The sequence below is a fragment of the Anopheles bellator genome, chromosome 1 (genome assembly GCF_943735745.2).
Source record: "Anopheles bellator chromosome 1, idAnoBellAS_SP24_06.2, whole genome shotgun sequence".
Lineage (NCBI taxonomy): Eukaryota > Metazoa > Arthropoda > Insecta > Diptera > Culicidae > Anopheles > Anopheles bellator.
Genome location: NC_071285.1, coordinates 55,166,380 through 55,187,679, shown reverse-complemented (window position 1 = coordinate 55,187,679; position 21,300 = coordinate 55,166,380). Strand labels below are relative to the sequence as shown.

The 21,300-nt window shown below is 54.9% G+C and overlaps 1 protein-coding gene across 1 annotated transcript in view; it reads left to right on the top strand.

The window, feature by feature from the left end:
- LOC131216583 (uncharacterized) overlaps positions 1 to 21,300 on the top strand; it is a 64,384-nt gene that overhangs the window by 19,023 nt on the left and 24,061 nt on the right. Inside the window, exon 2 of the mRNA XM_058211114.1 lies at positions 13,097 to 13,697. Within this exon, the coding sequence (XP_058067097.1) occupies positions 13,097 to 13,697 (601 nt within the window). The remainder of the gene's footprint in view (positions 1 to 13,096; positions 13,698 to 21,300) is intronic.

Genomic DNA, 21,300 nt, shown 5'->3' with positions numbered 1-21,300 from the left:
TAAAATTGTGCGATGTTTTTCACCAAACGCAACACACAAAACATCGCATCTAATCGCACCCATCCTCAGGCAGGCGTCTGGGTGTTCCGATCGAAGGGCGATCGAAATGGTCATTTTCCGATCACATACTGCGCATACGAAGGCACAAAGTGCCCGGTTCAGCCCCTTACACATTGCTTTCCGCATGTAAACACGTTCACGCGGCCTCGGCCGGTTGGTATAGTCGCCGAAGATGGTAAAATTACTTCGCACCTTTTCGCACACCGGCCAAGTCCACCGGGAGCCACCGTTATGCTCGCTATGCTCGCTGGGAGACGCGCCACGGTCGCCTACGGTGGCGCGACTATGCGCGAAGTAATTGCGCACGCGGACTCGCGGACGTTTAATTGGCAGCAGCAGCAGCGCTGGCCGGCCTCGGCTCGTTGGCGCGGCGAATTCCACAAATCTGTGAAATTTAATCACAACAAATTTTTCGGCAACCGCCGAAGTCGCGTAGTCGGGAAGCGTAGTGATAAAAATTCACGGTACACCACGAGCATCATTACGCGGTGTTGCCGATCGCGCCGGCATACCGAAATCAAATCGTTCGAATGCATTCGCGGCGGGTACCCGTGGTGCTTTATTGCGCGCGTGAAATGCGCATAGCTTTGACCAAAACGTTGCCGGGTCCAATCATCCCTTAAACAGGGGTCTCACGCCCGACGGGCCCTTATGTTTTTTACGCCACCCCGGCGCGCCGTTGAATTTATTTAAAATACATCTTAGGTTGTGACGAAGGTGTTTTGACTCGTATTAATCGATTGCATATTGTTTCTCGTTGCAGGTACGACCCCCGGTACGGGACGTCTTAATGGTTTCGTACGATCAGGTACAATGTATTCCACAAAGCTTCTGGCCGCTGATCCTCTCAAGCGGGACTTAACATTTCCCTTCACAAACAGTTCTCTGATTTAATGCAATTGTTTTGCCTCACTGTTAATGGCCGCGAACCCTTAATGAAACGCTGCGTTCGCATGTAAACAAAACCAAACGCATTTCGGGGGTTTTGGAGGGTTTTTTTTTCCACCGTCCACGATTTTCATTTTTTTCCATCACAACAACCATCCATCAACCAACAGCAGCGGCCGCCCAAATGGTGCAACAGAGTTTATCTGATTCGAACAACGCGGACACCCGGGCCCAGGACAATGTGGTGAGAAAATGGAAACTCCACACACGCCGGGAACGCTCGCGGGAAAGGTTAACTTTCCTACCAACCGCACCTCGGGACGGCGCAGGTGAATTTGTTCCGAAGCACTCGGCTCAAGTACACGCGCACTTACAGGCGCGCGGGCCACAGCACACAGTAGCCAGAAAAATTGACAGTTGACGAGATTGATTTATAAAGAGCTGTCCATCTTCGCCGCGTTCGCCGTGGCGCAGAACGTTCTGCTGTTCGAATGAGGATCCCGGGACCGGCCCGGGGCTCGGTGCCAATTCGCAAGCGCAGCGAGAAGGGTCCCCAATAATTCAAAAAACCCCCCCTTGGCAGGACACCAAAAATCAATGCACCGAGAGCGCGGGGATCGCGCGCAACCTGAAACGGGCAATCGGACGGCCGCCGCGCTGACCGCGTGCTCTGCATTTTTCCGTTTTTCAATTAAAAACCCCGGCCCGACCGAAGACCCGGTCCCGGTCTCGGTCCCGGTTTTTGATGGATGCTGCCCCGACCCGATCCGCCGGCGAGTCCGTTGACCAGCGGCTGCTGCGTAACCCCATCATCATCCGCGCAAAAACAAAAATGGCCGATTTTAAGCACAAGATGCCACAAGGGCCGACGAAAAATTAAACGTTCATTAAGCTCCGGTCGCAAACGGTTAGAGAACATGCACACCCGTTCCGTCCCGGGCTGCATCCGGATGATGCAGTTTGCTTTATCCTGCGCCCTGCACTCTCCCGCTCTCTTTCTGTCGCATTTTGGGCCCCCCTCCCCTTCGGTGACCGTGATCGAATCTAATTCTGATGGCCATCGGGGATCGACGAACGATCATTTTGCGCACCGCCCGGCCGGGCGGCCAGGCGGGCTTTCGCATAATGATGCCCGGAAGCGTTAAGGAAGCTTTCAGGGGGCCTCCTCACCACGATCGCCCCTCGCCAGTGCCAGCAGGAATCCGCAATCCATCAGCAGTTCGTCAGTCAGGCGCGCTCGCGCTGGCATCACTATAATCATCTCTGCCCCGACCGGGGCCGGGGCCGGTTTTTCGGGGACAAGCCGTGGACAAAATTAACCCGCCCGCGGGAGAAGGCGGCCCGCCCGCTCCGCGGTGACGAGTGCGCAATTGCACCCGGCTGGCCGCCGGGGGACCTGGGTCCGGGTCCGGGCCCAGGATAATAGAAATTTGAATTGAGAATGAATTAAAATTCTCTACACGTCCCTTAAGCTGGCTGCCGTGCGCTGGTTTCTTTCGCCTCCGGCGGCCCGGGGACCCCGGGACGGGACGGGAGTCCTTTTTAATGGACTTTTCGGGTGCAACGATGCCCCCTCCTTGGTGAAGGGCAGCACACGGGGAACAATTTGAATGAGCCAGCATCATCTGGAACGGGCGGCAGCGGCCGCCTAATGGACGCGAGGAAAAGGAAAACTCAAAGACGAATTGACGATAACGATGATACGAAATCGCGAGGACTCGATAATCGTCCCGCGGGGTTTTAAGTCGCGCATCCCGTCGGATCGATCCGGGAGCCAGCACCGTAATCATAGCGTTGCGCCCCGTTCACTGCGCCCCGAAAATCGCGTCCCAAAGTTTAATAATATGATTAATTTCTTTCCACGTTCGCGTTCGCTTATGGTGTGCCCTTGGCGTCGAAAAGCGAGATCGACCCGGCTGGCCCCGGTACGGCGATAATCTCACATCACGATAATCCCCTTGGCCGTTTGGCTGATCTGCAGCCGAAGCCGCGTTTCGAGTGCAACAAAATGCTCCCGATGTTCGAGAGGGCCCCGGCCAATGCTTATGCTTCATCATGCGGTAGTTCGTTGGCCCGCATCAACACCTTGGGTCCGGCGGTGTCGGTTCGCCGGTTTTATTGGTCAGCCATCAATCTTTCTGCATTATCCCGGGATGGCAACCCGGACGGGCTCTCCGGCCCGCGACACCTCGCCACGAACGGCCACCGCATTCTGAATGCATACCGCGACTGCATTCCTTCACCGGATCGAAAGCAGGCGCGACTGAAGCGACTTTGGCATGGCCCCCTTTTTGCCCTCCGCTGGGACCGCGTCACCCGCTCTCTCTCTCTCTCTCTGTCCCCCGGCAGGTTGTGGGGAAACAAGCAGAAATAGATGATCGGTTAAAATTTGGCACCACAAATTCATAAAAATTGAGCGAATTTCGAATAGGAAAACCTCGATCACTGGTGCGCCGAGCCAATTTACCCCGCAACCCGTTATCTCGCGGGGACACGGCCATCGGGCGTATCAGATTTAAAAAGTTAATGCCCTGCACTCGGTGGTCAGCTCCCGTGTGCGTGCCTGTGTGCGCGTTTAAGTACTTCAATTTTTATTATCATTTTCACCGAGCCCTCGACGACGACGGGCGGTTAATGATTTGTGTGGACGGAGCTCGGTGTAAATTCGAGCCGCGGTATCGGTAGCATTAATTAATACCGGTAGCCAGCCGGGCAGCGCAGAACAAACAGCTCGGGATCGGTGGAAGCGAACATGGCGGATGTCCCCGCACACGAGCTGTCAGTCGGCCCGAGAAGCTGTCACTCAAACCCGTCACCGATCGCAGCAAGCGCGTCTTTGCCGTCCCACTGCGGCTGCGCTTAAACCGATCCCGACCGACCGGCCCCAGATAGCCCACTGCGATTGGCTGAGGCACCGGACACAATCTAGTTTCAGAAATCTAGGAGCCACCGGGGACAAATCGTCAGCTAGGCCCGAGAATGAGCAAAAGAAAGAGAGAGAAGGGGAGAGAGAGAGACAGGCAGACTGCTCTCAGGCTGCGCTCGCGCCTCGCCTGCTGCTGTTTAATTTAACGAAATCCAGTTAATAGTCGTCTTATTTGTAATTATTTTCTGCACATGGTTTTTTCTCTTCTTAATCTGCACTTCGGGTTCGCGGCACACATACGCACTCGCACGCACACATACACCTGATACGCATTATCATCACCCCGCGCACAACCACCGCGTGCGCGAGCGCGCGAAGAAGCACGAGAACCCGGTCGAGAAGGTGATTGAAGTCTTTTGTATGAAATTCAAGCGACGAACCCCACGAAAAACCATCAACCGACCAAAGAATGATGAACCCGAGGCCCCCGGGGTCCGAACCCTCGCCCCACTGCCCCACCAGACACCGGGGAGGGGACAGCGAGGCAACCGGGTCCGGGTAGAATGGAATGAACGAACATGTGTAAATTGGGAACACTTACGCGCGCCGATGAGGGATACGCGCCAAAGAACCAGACCGCGAGCGAGCGAGGGAGAGATAGAGAGAGAGAGGGAGCGAGAGAGCATAAAATCAACTCAACATGACAAAATAACAACAAGTACGGAGGCAAAAAAGTGCACACACAGGGACCCCAAGATAAGAAAGGGCTGTGACGACGACGACGACGACGTGGCGGGCTTGAAGATTGATAGTAGCTGTGCGGTGTGGGGCGGCGGGGCGGTCATCCCCGACGTCGACCCCGCCGCGACGGTGGGAGCCTTGACGACGATGGATAAGGAAACAGGATAAAGGAACGTGTATACACCGGGCGTTGCATCGGGTTCCCGCCCGAGGGGCCGTTGATGATTTTGATGATGGAGCTGCGCCGAGCCCGAGCCCGAGAATTGAAAGGGACGACGAGATGATAGCATAAGAAATCCATCTCTCTCCCCGGAGGCTCGCCGGAGGCTCTGGCCGCGGTGGCGGCCGGGCCACCACATAAAAACTTGCTATGTGTGTATTTAGAATGCATTAAAAATTGCATACGCTCTCGATTTGTCTCGTAAGCCGTCGTCGTCGTCGTCGAGAGGATCATGTATATTTCGTCGTTGGCCGCGTCACCGTCGTCATCGACGTTTTCGTCTCCGCACATACACGCAGGCGGGCGGTCGCGAAGAATGCTGGGCGTTCTTTTGACAGTGATGAAGATGACGAAGCTGATGACGACGATGGATCGACCTCCTTCGCGGTCTTAACACTCTCGCCAGGACTCGGATCGAACGGTAGAAAAATATCAAATAAATAAAAATATTTCTCCACCGCGCAGAGAGAGAGAGAGAGAGCGAGAGAGAGGGGAGAGGGGAAGCGAACAACGAAGACGAACGCCAGACAGCCGGCCGGCCAAACGTACATAAAACAGGAGAAATAAATTTCAGTAGCAATCACCTTTTACGAACGGACAGAGTGATTATGTTCGGTTTGAAGTATTTTATTTTATGGTGATCTTTTGGCTGCCGTTCTCATTCCACCGCAAAGGGCCTGGCCGGGACCGCGGACCGCGGACCGCCATGCACTCCCGGTGCATGTTTGCGGTCGCTGCTGTTGCATTTTTGTGCCAATCGACGACGGGAATCGTGCCGCGGGAGCCGCACCGTTCGGAATCGACTTTTTGGCGTATTGATGTTTGATGATGCTGATGCTGATGACGATGATTATGTGTTGGATGTTCGCCCGTCTGCGACGATAAGATGGATAAGCGCCCGTGTCGCACGTTTACCGTTAGGGTCTTTCAATGCGTGACCGCGAAGACCCCGGCGACGTTTCGACGAAGTAAATCCATTGTTGTGCGATTTCCGAGCACCGAAATAGGGTGCGAAAAGTTTCGCGCGGATTTCGAGTAATTGAGTCCTCGCGACCAACAAATAAAAGTGACGTTTATTGCTTCGCAAACCGCTACCCACCCCGCCGCCAGTGGGGCAAGGTACCGGATTGACAAACTGTCCTGTCCGTCGTCGGGTGGCATCGGTCTGTTTTTGTGTTCGGCTGTGTTCCTTGTGTCTCCTGCCTTGGGTCCCGACCGATTGTTTTTATGTCCCGTCGACGAAAGAAACTCGATTTTGGGCCCCGCGAGAGTCCCAGGGCCTTTTTTGTCCGTCTTCTTTCGCTTCGCCTTTTGCTGGTGGCTTAAAAGGGCGTTCGGTCCGGAGTTCTAGAAGTGCAGCGGAACTTGTAAAACCCGACACGTTAAGCACCCCCAAACACAAACACCAATCACCAAGCCCGCGGGCAGACCCAGAGAGAGAGAGAGAGCGAGACATAATCGTTCAATTTAGGCGCGTCCCGTTTGCCATTTTTTCGACGACCGTTGGACCCGCCGTCCCTTGATCCGGACGGTCGTATGTTTCCTTTCGTGTCGTTCGATCGAATAGCGGTTGCTTATCGCACTTCGCTTCATTTCCTAGCCCGGGCGCCGGGAGGAAGAATTCGTCTCTACCCTTTATGCTAGTTATGCTGGTTGCACTACGCACGGCCCCGTGCATCCTTCTTCCGTTCCGTGTTCCGGACTAAGGGCACCAACGGCAAACGCAAACAATACCCGGAAACTCCCGGAACCCGGCCTGTGACAGGGGCGACAGAACGGGCCGATAAACACACGGGCAGCAGCGCTCTTCTTGCTGCTTAATCATGTCCTCCACTTCCTTAGGTCATGGTTCCGTGGCACCCCCGTCTTCCGGGGGCCCACCATTCGCCATTAAGTCGGTTTTTCTTTCCGCCTTCGCGTCCGTTAGGGTGTCACTGGCAAAGCGAAATTGTGATGCACATTGTTTCGCCCTTTCTGCCGGATAGACCTTATCACTGGAGTGCGCGCGCCTGTGCAGGCCGTGGGGTGCCGTTTGGCCGATTACCCGAATTCTCCTTCCCTAGGAGACGGAGGATTTCGGTTCTTAATGTATGTTATCGCGCCCTGTGCAAGAGCGGTGCAACGTGCATCGTCGGCGATCATGCACCGCCTCGCGACAGCTGGTGGTCGGGGCCGAAATTTGCATACTGACGTCGCCAACGGCGGGGAATCGTCAAAAAGCGATTAAGCTTGTAACACTTGGCTTGATAACAAATACCCCGCACCGAAAGGAGGCCACCACCGGGCTGCGCTACGCAAACAATGGAAAACCGTTACGACGTTTGGCGCGATCGGCCACTCTTTGGACAAAACATAAGGAGGGCATAACGCATACTTTTAGGCGTAAAACTCTGTGCATTACTAGTGCAGTCCGATCGCATTGTGAACGTGAAATCCCGTCCCGGTTCGGAGAGATACATGTGTTTGACACATTCCATTACCGCCGTCGAAGCGACGTGAACTGCACTGACTTCGCCCCCGTGGGTAAGCGAACCGTTTAATTAGAAACTATGTAACGGTCAGATTACTTAGCGCCAACCGTTGCGCCAACGCACTGCGCACGCTGCACGTTCCGAATAAATCACTCGTTTATTGAGCATCGTCTCGTTCATCGTTGTCGTCGTCGTCGCTAGCGGGTTTGCGCGTGACCGTAACCGATCTTCGCACCCACTCGGCCCCCGGCTCCGTGTGGCTTTAAGACTTAGAACTGTGCCCGCTAACTCATGCGTCAGTCGTTGTTGTTCGCCGTCATTCGAAGATCACAAGCATTAGCGCATTGCCTGCGGGTTGCGCACGGGGAGAGGCCACCCCACCCGGGCGGGGGGGCAGTGGCGCTCGGCAGTGGATCGAGATTGGTTTTGATTAAAATTGATATCAATCGATTGATAAATTTCAATTGATGGCAATGGCGACCGTGGCCGGGGATTGAGATCGGCCGGGTCGGATCGGGAACGTGTGGCGGGCGCGAGTGAATTGCGAAAGCCAATCGCCAATCGGCACCCTGACCCCGGAGGGTTGGTCTATCTCTCGCCCCGCTCCTGAGCTCGGTTGCAACCGGGGCCAACCCCGCGGGGGCTTTGGTTGCGGAAACCTTCACCGACCGCGCGGCCGGGTGTCGGGGCAGGATTCCGGCGCGTGACGCGTGACGAAGCCGGCCCTCGAGGGGTGGGATGGAAAAAACAGTTTAATAAAAGAGAGTAACTATGCACACGGGCGGCGGCCCCGGGGATGTGCTGCTCAATAAATCACAAATCTGCCACCGAACCTTGTCACCTTGCGACGCACCATCTTCGCGATGGGCAAAAACGGTACCCAGCGCCAAGTTTTCCTGCTACTGCTGCTACTGCACTGGAGCCCGCCATAGACGAGGTGGCCCCCAGCCCCAGAAAAGGGCAGAGCGGAGAAGAGTTCGGCATCTTATCAAGGCTCGATCAAGAAAAGCTACCCCCGGTAGTGGCCGGGGACACCGACTTCGCGCGAGGCCCAACTTCACTTATCACGCGGCTGCCAGCGTCGCGTCGCGCCACGGAGGGAAGAAAAACTTTGAAGAACTCTTGGCCCCGCGAGCGAGAACGGCGAGGGCACGGCGAGAGAAACGGGGTAGAAACTTTTATTATTATTCATTACAATAAATCATTTGTCATTAAGATGTTGCTCCTGGTTTTAATTTTTTGTTATCATATTCTTCGTCGCGCTCCGTCTTTCGGCTGACGGCGCACCTGACGGCGCACGGGGTGGGGTTTGGCACAAAACCGCGGACCGAAACAGGACCAAGACCGCCACACGAAATGACTTGGCAAAACGGGACGCTCGCGGGACGGCTGGGAGCGGCTGCTCCCGTTCCCCGGGCCCCGATCGGAAAAGGATGGGCCGACAAAAATATGATTATTCATAATTTCATCTCCCCGGGACTCTCCGGGGCTCCGCCGAATCTCTAACCAGCACCCGGCGGCCGAGAAGAATGCTGCGGCCGTTGTTAACACAGAAATTTTCATAATATTTTACGAAGATTAGCCTCGAAGCTGCGTGTGCATGTGTATCGGTGTATGTGGATGGCGCGGCATTCTTTCGCGACCGACCAGCCGACCGACCGATGATCAACGGTGGCGGCAGGATGACGACGATCGCAGCATGGTTCATTAATTAAGCATATAATAATGGCCACGGGCTTCTGTTCGGTAGCTGCCGCTGCGTTTCACCGCCTGGCTTTATGTCGCGCGGCCGATCGTGGCCAATTTTTTCTGACACTTTTCGGCGATTTTTTCGGCTACTTCTTTGCCCGATCGCCGAGGATTACTTTTGAAGCAGCGAAGCAGAATGCAGTTCTGTGCTTGGGAATCGAAACAATTGGTTCGTTCTCGGCGGTGACAGACAGTAATTAATAGTTGTAATCCATGCTGGTCTCCAAATTTAGATGTTTTTTTTTTCATGAGATAGGCGAAAGAGGATTTTTAATCCCCTGCTGGTGGGGGCCTAAGGTCGAACACTTCCGACAGCTCCCGAACGCCCAAAAAACGCGCTGCAACCCGTACGTTGGCACCCAATAAATGGCTCGGCACGGGGCATCACGGGCGAGAGAGCAAAAACAAACGTCACCCAAGAAGCAGAATGGAGTCACAAGCAACTCCCGAAGAAACATCCGGAAGAACCCGGCCCGGCCCGGGCCAGCGGCAAAAAATAGAGCAAAAACCAAATCAACCGAGGAGCTAACAGAATCAAAAATTATTTCAATTTCGCGGCGTCCGGGGTCCCTCTGCGCCACACGACGACGGGCGCGATTGGCAAATAAACGAGGCCGGGTGGAATTTATGATTCCACTTTTATGCTGCTCACACAGGCGCGAGCGCGCGCACGCCGGCCGTCAGCCGTTTTATGTTTTCACTCGTTTTGCGTGAAGCCCACGAGCGCGTGTGGTGGCGCTCGCGCCCGCTGTCCGGTGTTATGAATTGCCCGTGCTTATATTTAAATGAAATAAAATGTTACCCATGGCAGCTACCGTGGCACGCACTCCGGTGTCATCGGCGCGTTACCCGGAGGCGCGAAACCCGACGGCCAAACGGCGAACAACCGCAACACGCGGGCGAAAATGGGGAGAAAGAATCTAAATGCAATTATGTTGCGCATGCGGTGCCGGCGGAGGGCCACATTTTCACACCACATCATTCAGGTCGGTCGGCGTGGCCGGTTCAGTCGATAGAAAAAAGATTAGCGACACATCGAGAAAATGTTATGCGTCTATTAACCTCCCAAGCGGAAGTGATCATTCAACCCACCCCATTTGGCGTCACTTTAATGGCCATTCTTGGAACACTTTGAGCAATCTTAACAGGTCTTAAAAATAGTGAAAGTAAAGACAGTTTTAACAAGCGAGCAACGGCATAAGAATTTCGAATGCCGATTGCCTACATTCAGGCGCTCCCTTTCTAACTAGCCGTGTTTGGTCAAACAAATAATGTAAACGACCGTTCTATAATACTTGTCTTAAATTCTTCAAATTATCCACAATTTCATTCAAAATGGCCAACGCAAACGTAGAGCCAAAGGTCCGACTTTGCATGCCCTTCGTTAGAAGCGATTATTTACGACTGTTGCGCATCCGAATAGCTGGCCAGTGAAGCAATAAAATATAATCGCTTCTTATTATCTGCCATCCACACACTCGCAGAACTCGATGCAGCAGCGTTCTAATTAATCCAACATTAACCGGTCACATAAAACCACAGTTCCCCGTCCCCGGCCGAGCGACGGTTTTGGGGCGAACATTTTGGCACCTTTACTTTTTCGGTGGGGAGCCTCTCGAGTGTCAATGTGGCAGCCATAAAAACTCCGAGCAGCAGCAGCACTGGCCAGCCGAGAAAAAAAACACCCGAACAAAACGCGCATAATAGCCGATGACACTGCAGAGATGCAGAGTGTCGAGTGGCCCAACGGTGGCCGGCGAGCACGCGGTCCGTCGCGCCGGTCCTCGCCAGCATAATGATGCAACAGGTTGCATGGGAATGTGTCCCGCGCCCTCTTTTGTGTGTCAGGCAGGCAGCCTGGCTACTGTTTCGCCGTTGGTCCGGTCCGGTGTGTGTCCCAGAAGCCCACCTCTAATTTGGTGTTCTTTGACTGCCCCGTCGTCGGCCCCGGCGTTCTTCGCTCCTCCAAATAGAAGGTTATCATTCTTGTGCGGTTGTGTTTATTGCATTTCGCAGAGCGTGTGTTCCCTGGGTCCCCCGGGCTGGGCTTTTACTTTTTATTGCCGGCACGGTGTTTGTGATGCATCGCCTCGCATCATCGCCTGGGTCCCCCCCCTTAGCGCGGGATGTCACTCATAATTGTGCGGCGCGCCGATGGCCCGAACCGTGTTGTGTGCGCGGAGAAAATGGGTAAAAAGGATAACAAAAGGATAAGGACTGCCTTTCGGTTGCGGTCGGTCGGTGCGGACCCACGAACGGGGTTTGCATTGGGCCGCTCCGTCCGTGCTCGGTTCACTTTCCCTGTATGCCCGGTTCGCCCGGTTCGTTTTCCCTTCGATGGCCAGGACATGGCAGAACATATGTTAGAGGCTCTCGGAAGCAAAACACGAGGGGAACGGCCGCACACGGACTCACGCGCAGAGTGTCCCCGTGTCGAACGGGGAAGAAACAATATTTAAATAATTGTCGTCCTCAATTAATTGCTAGTTTTAGTTCGGACCGCCAGCGAGACGACGGACGCTCTCCGAGTGTGCCGTTAGCTATTATTTGACATTGAAACGACAACATCGGAGTCGCTGAGACCGGGGCCGGTGCAGCATAAGGCATGCGGGGTGCGACAAGTGAGGGCCCCCAGAGGGCTGCTGGTGCTAATGGTGACAATTATGTAGACGAACGGCTTAGACCAACCGATGGCAGATGTCGTTGGCACTGGCTTCGCTCGCGCTGCCCTTAATCTTAATCTAACGGCCCGCAAGATGTCGACAGACGGTGGTCGAAGTGGCGCAAGGAGTTCTCGGATCCCAATTGGAGTAACGGCGACCCGTTGGCGCTAGGGCCTATGATGATGTAACGAGCAGATTAGCGCCGTCCAGGAATTGTTGGGAAATTAATTAAAGAACTAGGCGATCGGGATCGCCTAATGCACCAAATTAATCCTCTCCGCGAGTTAACAGGAGATCAACATTGGAGATAGTATTAAAAGAATTTAAAGTTGGGACGAACGAGCTGTCTCCGGCCAGCGTTTGGCATGCGCATATATTCGCCGTCATCACCTTATCTGGCCAGGCGACCCGTCGGCGGCCACTTCACCCCCCCAACCCTCGCGCTGCTCGCGCGATCAATTATGATTAAAGCCGCGTTTACTCCGCGAGCACTACTTAACATCGATTGACCTGCCGGCTGCCCGGGTTTCTGGGGTTTTCACTTGGCACCATTTTGTGTCCGTGTTCCGTGCTCCAGCAGCACTTGACGACGCTTGAAGATTACACACCCGCGGCGCGTCGGCCGTCGTCGATCGTTGATTAGGATCAGAAACGCCAAGAACTCGCCGTAGCCGTTTGCAAACTTCCAAATGTACCAAATTCAAATTCGTAGCTTAAAGGCCGGACTAGAATACGAAAACAATACTGGCAACCGAGCTCCGCTTGGTTTCTCCGCTAGTCGTTGACGGCCACGATTAAAGTTAATTCGGTCGGTGACGATCTTGGCCCCGGCGCCCGGCCACCGCCTAAACTAGTTCAACAATCAATCGCTTGCTCGCGGCGCAACGCAACGACGATGGTCACCGATGATTTCATGTTCCCACTCGGGACTGCGTGGTGTGCTGTTATCGACAGTACGATCGGTCGTCGCGACATTCTGAAACCTTGCGAGCGACCACGAATTCCAATCGATCGCACCGGAACGCCTCGGGAGCGGAGCCCGGTGTCGGTTAATTTAATTGAAACTGATTTCGTTTGAGATCTCTCGAATTTGTTGCATCTCACTTCTGGAGTTTGCCCGGGGGCCCACAGCACAGGCACGAAGTAAGCTGCACTTGAAACGGCCCGCCCGGAATAGTCGGTTTCGGAATCTGTTACCCAACTCGAATTATTGCGAAAGTGCCAGGAGAGTGTGTTAGGCCACTCATTGCATATTTGCAGGCGTTTTCAAGCGATAAAGATTTTAAAATATAATTGAGTCAATATCAGACAATCATAGGCATCCCAATTGGGATTGCCTACATTTAGGCGTACGCCATTTTAACGCCAACAAGTATGCAATTTGTAATGTTTACAAGCGTTAATCGAATGAATCCCGTCACTGTTGCTTTCCTTCCAGACACAGGCTCTAGCCCTCACGCGTACCAAGTCCCCGAAGAAGGAGTCTTCGGTGCCGGTTTCTCCATCGCACGCCGGCCACGAATCCGAGATGGCCAGCCCGAAAGCCACGGCCGGGGTCACCATTTCCTCCGCCAGCAGCAACAGTAGCTGCGCCGAGACCCCGTCCATCGGCCACCACGCCGGCAAGCTGATGTCCGCCGATGGGAACGGACCAGCCGCGCACCACCTTTCAAGCTCGACCTCGAGCAGTTCGGCCAACGGTGCCGCTGGTCTGTCCCTTCCGTCCACCCCGCAGCACGCCGCGGCCATCAGCGTGTCCCAGTCACTGCTGGCGGCCGCCGCCTCCGCCAACCGTTCCGTCACGCCCCGCATCAGTGTCGCTACCTCGCTGACGGCCGGGCCCGGTGAGAACGGGGCCAGCAACGGAGCGCGAGATAGTGTCTCCGGTCGGGACAGTGTGGTGCCGCCGGTCTCCAATCCCACCAACGGTCCCGCCAGCGTCGATCGGACCATCCTCCAGTCACCGGTCGCAGCCGTCGCGGCTGCCGCTGCCGCGATGCAGGATCGGAAGCAGGATTTCGACTTCAGCAAAGTAAACGGTAGGTTCCGTACGCAATACATGCAAAATCAATTTAGTTTATTAACTCCCGAAAGAGTGTTTGTGCGTTATGTTTAATTCCCGTCCCCGCCCGTGGAGGGTCCTTTTGTCGGGGATGGGCCGGAGAAAAAATGGCAAAAACCAAACGCCACAAATTGGCGGTCATCGAGCAGCATCAACCCCGCAGAGGGCGGACAGCGTTCTCCCGTTGATGGGCAGCCGAGCCGATTGAAGCACTTTTTCTTTGATGCCTGGACCCAGGACCCAGGAGGGTTTTTCGGGGTGAAGCCGGTCGTACTTAGTGCCGGTCGAGGCAGATAATTAATTTAGTTGAGTGGATTGAATGATGTTGCGCGAGGCCACTCTTTTGAAGATTATGCACATTTGAGTAATAATTTCGACGGTCGTCCTGGATATATCCTTCAAACTTGTAATAATTCCAAATACGTTAATTTACGTTAAAAGTTGTACAATTTTCTGTAATTTAAACACACCCATCGGTGTCTGGCTGGCGACTTTACATGTCCGGCGTCCGTTCAGGCGACAATGTCCGCAGTGAAGTAACCATGGACCGGACCGGATTTCCGGCCGGGCAGAGTTCGGCAAAGAACGGCCGGCCGGCGCATTCACGATGTAGCGCATAATCCGTTAAATACACATAAAACACCGGTGCGCGCTTAGCGTGCTGGCGGGAACGCTGGCGGGCTCAGGGTGGGCTCAGCAGCTTTGGGCAGAGGTCACGCCAGATTAAAGCCCACGGAAAAATCACGCCATGGACTATTAGCCCGTACACTACACCCGGCTCGGGGTTGGGCCGGTTTTGTTGTCCGAATTTTATCCACCCCAGGGCGGCGGCTGACCCGACGCTCCCGCGAGCACTGGATCCTGGATGTGGGGAACCCGTGAGTCAAACCTGGCCCCAGCCCGGTTGGGTTAACCTTTCGAAACTGTTGAGCTCACTAATGCCAGGGGTCCAGCTCCCCAGGTTCGGTGTTGGTTGGTGAGTTCCGATCCGGGGAAGAGTTAGTCGGCGCTATTATGCTGCTGGCCGACAAAGGCTATTGGTCGGAAGCTTGTAACGCACAAATTATTAGCAAATATTATTACAGTTATGTGCTTCGTTTAAAAAGTGATTCGTTTTGATGGGAACCTTACATAGGGTGATCCGATTTTCCGTAACCATCCCAATGCCACAACATCAACTCATTTCAAATTATTAATACGTCCTAATTAATATTACGGTGACGTTCACCAAAATTAGCCCATAGTCCACAGGGCCGAGGCCGTTCCATCGGCTTAGCCACCACACGGGCCACAGTTTTGATTAATTGAAATGCATTTTTGGGACAATCCTCAATTTATATGTTTTAGGCGGATTTGTCCATTGTCATCCGAACGAACGGAGCTGGCTGGCTCGCACGCTCACGTGGGCACATAATAAATCCTTGATGCAATACATCGACCAGCACACCACGCCGTGCCGGGCATGTTTGCCGGAGGACGAATCCAATGGCAACCGTACCGGCCGCAACAGCATTTCCGGGATAGGGAGAACCCATACCAGCCGTCGGCGGCCCGATGATTATCGTTTATATTGTAAATTTTCCCCAACATAATATCGTAAATGCATTCATCAAAGCGGATAAATGAGTGGCCAGCGAGCCCACCGCCAGGCAGCTCCCTCCACCGGACCGTGTTGGACAGAGCGTTGCCTCGCTGCGAGTATGGGAATTAATATTGAATGTCGTCGATGTAATAAGAGTTATTAAATGCTGCGAACATGAATTCCCGGCCGACCACTGGCTGGGTAAGTCTGTGCGAATTTAATCAAAATGGACGCAAAAACGCATGAGTAAATATTGAATCGGCAAAGAAGATTAAGATAGAATCCAAATTAGATGGATTAAAACCGACGGAACGAGCGGGTTCGCGAGTGGATCAACAGGAGCCAGAACGTTGCAACCGTACGAGGCGACCCCGCCATACGAGGCGATCGTTGTAAGCCAGCTCACTATGGAACGTGCAGGGCCGTCCGGTTCCGGTCCGTTCGGAGAATTATCCTTCGCCAAACAGAACAACCAAACGCAGACCTGGCTGGGCCCCGAATGGGCCCGAAAACCCGGGGCGATATTAATCGGAGTTTCATCGGGCGTGAGGCGATGATGGTGGTGGCCAGTGTTCTACGTGCTTTTCGGTGGGTCGGTCGACAGGCACATGTTATCCGGGCACAGGGCGCGGATAAGGGCCAATTTTCGTAAGCACCACCCCGATCGGAAGCGGAACACGATCGTGGGATACTGGCACCAAATCCGTCCTGGCAGTGAACTACCCAGGATGGCCCCAGGGCGCCGTGCCTATCGCACCGTTCGGATATCAGTTTACCGGAGATCAAAGAGCACGCACACACGTGCCGGTGTGAGCATAAACCTTGGTCACGTTCACCGGAACCGGAACCGGGGCACGCATCTCGCAAGAAGCAAGTGTCAAGCTTGGCTCCTCCGGCAGCTTATCGGGGGATGATGACGGTGATGACGATTGAAAAGAAACCCCGATTCCATAAACGATTGCAAATCATTCAATCAATTGACCGCGGCCCGTTCCCGCGCTAATTGGGATAATCCTTTCGGCAAGCGCACGCCCCGAGCTGGCGAGCCGGGCTAATGAGAGCGGCAGAGGATATGATGATTGGCAAATGATTTCCCCCCGATTGCCCGAGGCTCGCGGGGCCATGGCAACAGTTTACGCTTTAGAGACCGATTACAATTTGGCTTTCGCGGGTCGGGTTCATTATTTATTTGGGATAATAAAATGGCAATCAAACTTCGTGGCGGCGGCCACCAGTGAAGCTCCGAGTAGACCATCATCGTAGCAGCATCAGCTTGGTTGCTAACGGCAACCAAGTGGTGCTGTTCCCTTCGCAACAAGGACCGAAACCGGCGGAGGCAACATAACAATTTATTTAATTCTTCCATTCACGGCACTCGCGGGGTCGGATCGAATTGACAAATCCTGGCTTCCCGCGGTTCGAGCCCCTTCCGGGTGACACAATGCACAAATTTCTCTAATCCTTCGCGCGCTGAGTGTGTGCGTGAAAAAGGAGCCCGAAAACGTAGATAATCCTTTTTCTCGTTCAACCGAGTGCACCGATCGGCACTCGGGCGCCGGAAGGACTGGATTTGAGCTTAGAAAGATGGGTTCCGGGTGGGCCGTCCCTGCGGCGAACGCGATCCCAACCAAACCAGGGACGGCGGCCCATTCAGGGCCCGAGTCCAGGGCTTTTTAATCGATTTTAAACCCACGCCATGGCGCAACGACGCGAACGCCGGCCGTCGGCCGGCCGGCTGGCCCGCCGGATGCATTCCGGGATTATGCATCTCAAAACCGGGTGCCATTTAATCGACACAACGGCACCACCGATGGACGCTGAACAAGATTTAGGATCCCTGCGCCATCGCCCAGCCGGTTGCCGGTGGGCGATTATTTGAATGTTTCTGTTGCGTCGTCCGCGGGTCGTCGTCGGACCGGCATTCCGATTCCGGAGCTGGTAACACGATAGTTCCATCGAACGAGAAGTGACCAATCCGGTGGATGGTGTGAAAGATAAAGCAGCCACCATCGGGTCGGGTGGCGCGAAAACGATTAACGCAATGCGCCCCCAGTGGGCCGGGTCGACAATCATCGATCCTATCTCGAACTCCCCGGGGCATGTTTAATGTGGCTCGGTCGGGGTCCTCGAACTCGATGAATAATGGTGGATAAACATTCCGGCAACCCGGCCGTCCACTCAACAACCGGCCTAGAAAAGGATTTAATGTTTGGTGGCCCATGGTCCCAGAAAGTGCTTCCCAGAATTATTAAGGAACACCTCGCCTCCCGGCGGGACCACGCAAATGTTTCATTTCCACGATCTCTAATGTAGATTAAATAAATCCGCCAAATGTTTCGTTTGACATCCCCAAACACCTAACCTTTCGCACAATCGAATCGCGAAGCGAACGGCAGCGAGCCAACGGCAGCGAATCCTTGCTGCGGAAAATCCGCACGGGTGGCCGTTTATTGGTACGCTCCACCGTCCAGACCCGGCCGGTGTGCGCCATACGGTGACCAGCGCCAGTCGTCATCGGTGCGCGATCAACGCACGGAACTCGAACGATCCGAGCACGGAGAGGCCGTTCGCGAAAAATCCCTAATCCTTTCGCCGATTCCAAAAAACAGGTCGTCGAATCGGGATTACGCTGCTGCCGCTGCTGTTGCTGCTGCCGCGTGGTGTGGTATGGTCCTCAACCTGGACGTTGTTGTCCGGTTCGGCTCCTTTCGATGGCCTCACTCATACGCTCACCGGGCAAGTGGTACGGGAGCGAGGCTTTTGGTGGCTCACGTTTTTACCGGGCGGCCCAGCCGGGGGAAGACTTTACACGACACCACCGAAATGTCACCGTGTTGCAGTTTCTCGCCTTCACCTGTGAAGGATTTATGGTGGGACACCCAGCCCGGCACGGGCCCGGTTCGATGAGAGGAACGTTCCGTGGGCGCGATCGCGTGCTAAGCCGAACGATTCGTCCCGAGCGGCCGGCAGTAGCAACGGAAAAAACGGGAGCCAGGACAAACCCCAAAACTATCACCAAATCGTTCAATCCACGTAAAGGAGCCGCTCCTGTGAGGCCGCTCTCTCGGAGCTGCCGGGTTTCCCGGGAGTGCCACAATGTACGGAGCACACCACGGGGATTTCAGCTTTATTTATGTATAAACGTCTCCGGGGGTTCGTCCTGCGAGTGTCGGCGGAGATTTTTTCCGGCAGCGAAAGGACACGCGAGCAACGGTCCGGCCGGTCCGTCCGATTTGTCCGACGGACACACACCGGCCACGAGATCACCGTCCACGGATCTTCATCATCAGGATCCGCGTATCGATGTATCGTATTTGTTTTAGGCGAGGATTTGTCGCCCGTCGTCCTACATAATGGATACGGACAGCGGGGTCCCGGTCACCTATCCCCCCTCCGGGGGACTCTCTAATCCTTCGGGTGTCTCCAACCCGAACCTCGACTCCGACCCAAAAAAACCTCAACCGGCCGGACCGTGAATAATTTCTTTTGCGTGGTTTTCCCGCGTTTCAACACCGCGGCGGCCGCGCCATCAAATGCTATCGATTTTGATGCTCCCGACCTTCACCAACAACCGACTGCCGTCCGTGGAGCCGGAAAGTGTCTCGCAAACCACATCGTTTCACATACGCCACCGAGAGGCCTTCGATCCGTCGCCATCCGTCGGTTCGGTCGGGATCCTGTCTCTCTCGTTCGAGGATTTTCTTAATCCGTACATACATAAACTCGACAAGACGTTACCACCGTCGCCGCCGTCGGCGGTGACGACAGCGCTCAAGGATTTGCCCCACACAGCATCCTCCTCCTCCTCACACGGGGTGCCCGGATCGTCTTAGGACACATCCGCAAGGATATTGTTCGGCCCAGTTCCTGCTTCTCGCCTCTCCATTATTCGCCCGTCTCGCTCGCTCGCTCGCTGGCCCCGGTTTCCGATAGTATCTGTTAGTTCAATGGCTTTCGGGGTTCAGCCAAGGATAGCGTTTCCGCTCGCCCCGCCGGGATTTCACACCCCCGGCTCGGGGTGGCCGCTGCCACGGGGCTAAATCCTTCCTCAAACACACCGTCTGGTGGCAGAGTATGCAAACACATGCACACACATATACGCGGGAAACAGATCCAGCGCCCACATCTCAAGACACGGATACTTTGGCCCCTTTTTCCGGCACCGAACGAACGCAGGGGCAGAGCAGAAAGTGAGAGAGGGAGCGCGGGGAAATCTTTCCGTCTTAGCTCATCTCGGTTCGGGACGGCCGCACACACGGGCTGGCTGACTGACGAACGGTGGCCGCCGCTTCCGTTATCCTTTTTGTGTGAAGCCCAATCCGGGCACACACCCACACACACACGCTCGTGATCGGCTTAATCCTCGGCCTCTCATCCTTGGCCCCCGGCGAGGGGACCGGCGCGTCGCGCATTGTTGGTGTCGACGGTCCTCAACGTCGACGGCGGCGGTGGCGTGGTCGTCACGAAGGATGCACAATAGGCGAGGGAGTACACACCATCATCTTGACCCGGGCCAGGCACACCGGGCGCACATTGTACGATGGTCAAAATCCCACTTTCTGACTCCTTAACTGTAAGCCACGAGAATTGGATCGCTCGTTGCTTGGTGGAAAAATTTTCAGCATCCTCCAAGAAGGCGATGCTTTGCGATGAAAACGCTTTAAACTGCGAACGCTCACCGATCAAAGTAACCGGCGCGTGGAACCTTCCGACGTTCAACGGTAATAACTTTCGTTTAATTACGACCCAGCCGCCCAGTCTTTATTGCCTTTCCCCCTTTTTTTTGTGGACGTTGTTTTTTCGGGATTTTCGTCCGGGAAGCGTTTAACGATAATCTCGCTCCCCTGGGCGGATGCGCTTTTTCCGCTTGTTTTTCAGTCGTAATTTTTAATCACCACCCCCCTGGGGGCCCGGTCAGGATTACCGACCGACCGACCGGCCGGGACTTCTTCCGCGATTCTGCCGATCGAATCCGAAAAACTTTGTGACCGCCGGCCACCCGGTGGCACTGTGCCCGGAGCCCGAAGAAATCCACAAATCCATTCGCTCCGTTCGCTCCAAATCCGGCATCTTGGCGACCGGAGGTGAAGAAGCGCCCTCCGTAAGACGCTGGTGGAGCGGGTCCGAGGGGGGCGGCGGAAATCCCGCTTTTCTCCGTCCGGAGCTGTCGAGCGCCAGATAAGATTTATTGTGAGTAAATCCTAAGCCGGGAGGAGTTCGCGTTCCTGGCGTTGGGTTTAGTGAACTGTGCGGCGAAAGCGCACGGGAAACGGGCGTCTCGTGGGCGTCCTTTCGACCACCCACCGCGGGGCGGAGGGGGATTGCCCAAAACTTTGCCTTCAGCCCGGACTGACGGGCCCCGGATTTGGCACAGCCGAGGATCTGCAGCCCCCGGGGTGGCTACATGTGTTGGCACACATATACACAGCGGCAAGGAGCCTAATGCGCGTATATAGGGAGCGCCATTCATCCCCACGGGCGGACGGCGCGCGGAATTGAATCGAAACCCGAGCCCGAAAGGGAAACTCTCTCTCACACATACGCGCAGAGGGAAAAAACCGTTCCGAGGAGAAGAATAATGCTTTATCCTTTTATCTGGATTTAGCCCTAATCCCATCAAGTCGCAATGGAAGCATAGCGGACCGAACCGACCGTGCTGAAATTCTTTCGTCCTGGCGGCCGGCTGGCCGCGTATGAGTGTGGACGGCGTAGCACTAGGGCCCGCACCACACACACCGGCGCACGAGAGATCCTTTCGAACTCACCCTTCTGCCCAGGGCCAGTTGCACCATCTGACGGAATAAAAATCCGGCAGCGGCGCGCGCGCGCTGAAAGGATAAAGAATTAGGGATAAAGGATTTACATTATTCCCATCCGCCGTGTGCCGTGCCGAATCGACTGCAGAAGGGGCAGCCCTTCCTTGCTCCCGGTCTGTGCGTCTGTGTGCGAGGATTGGTGGGCTGGGAAGGATGTGCATATCTTGCCCGGGCCGGATACC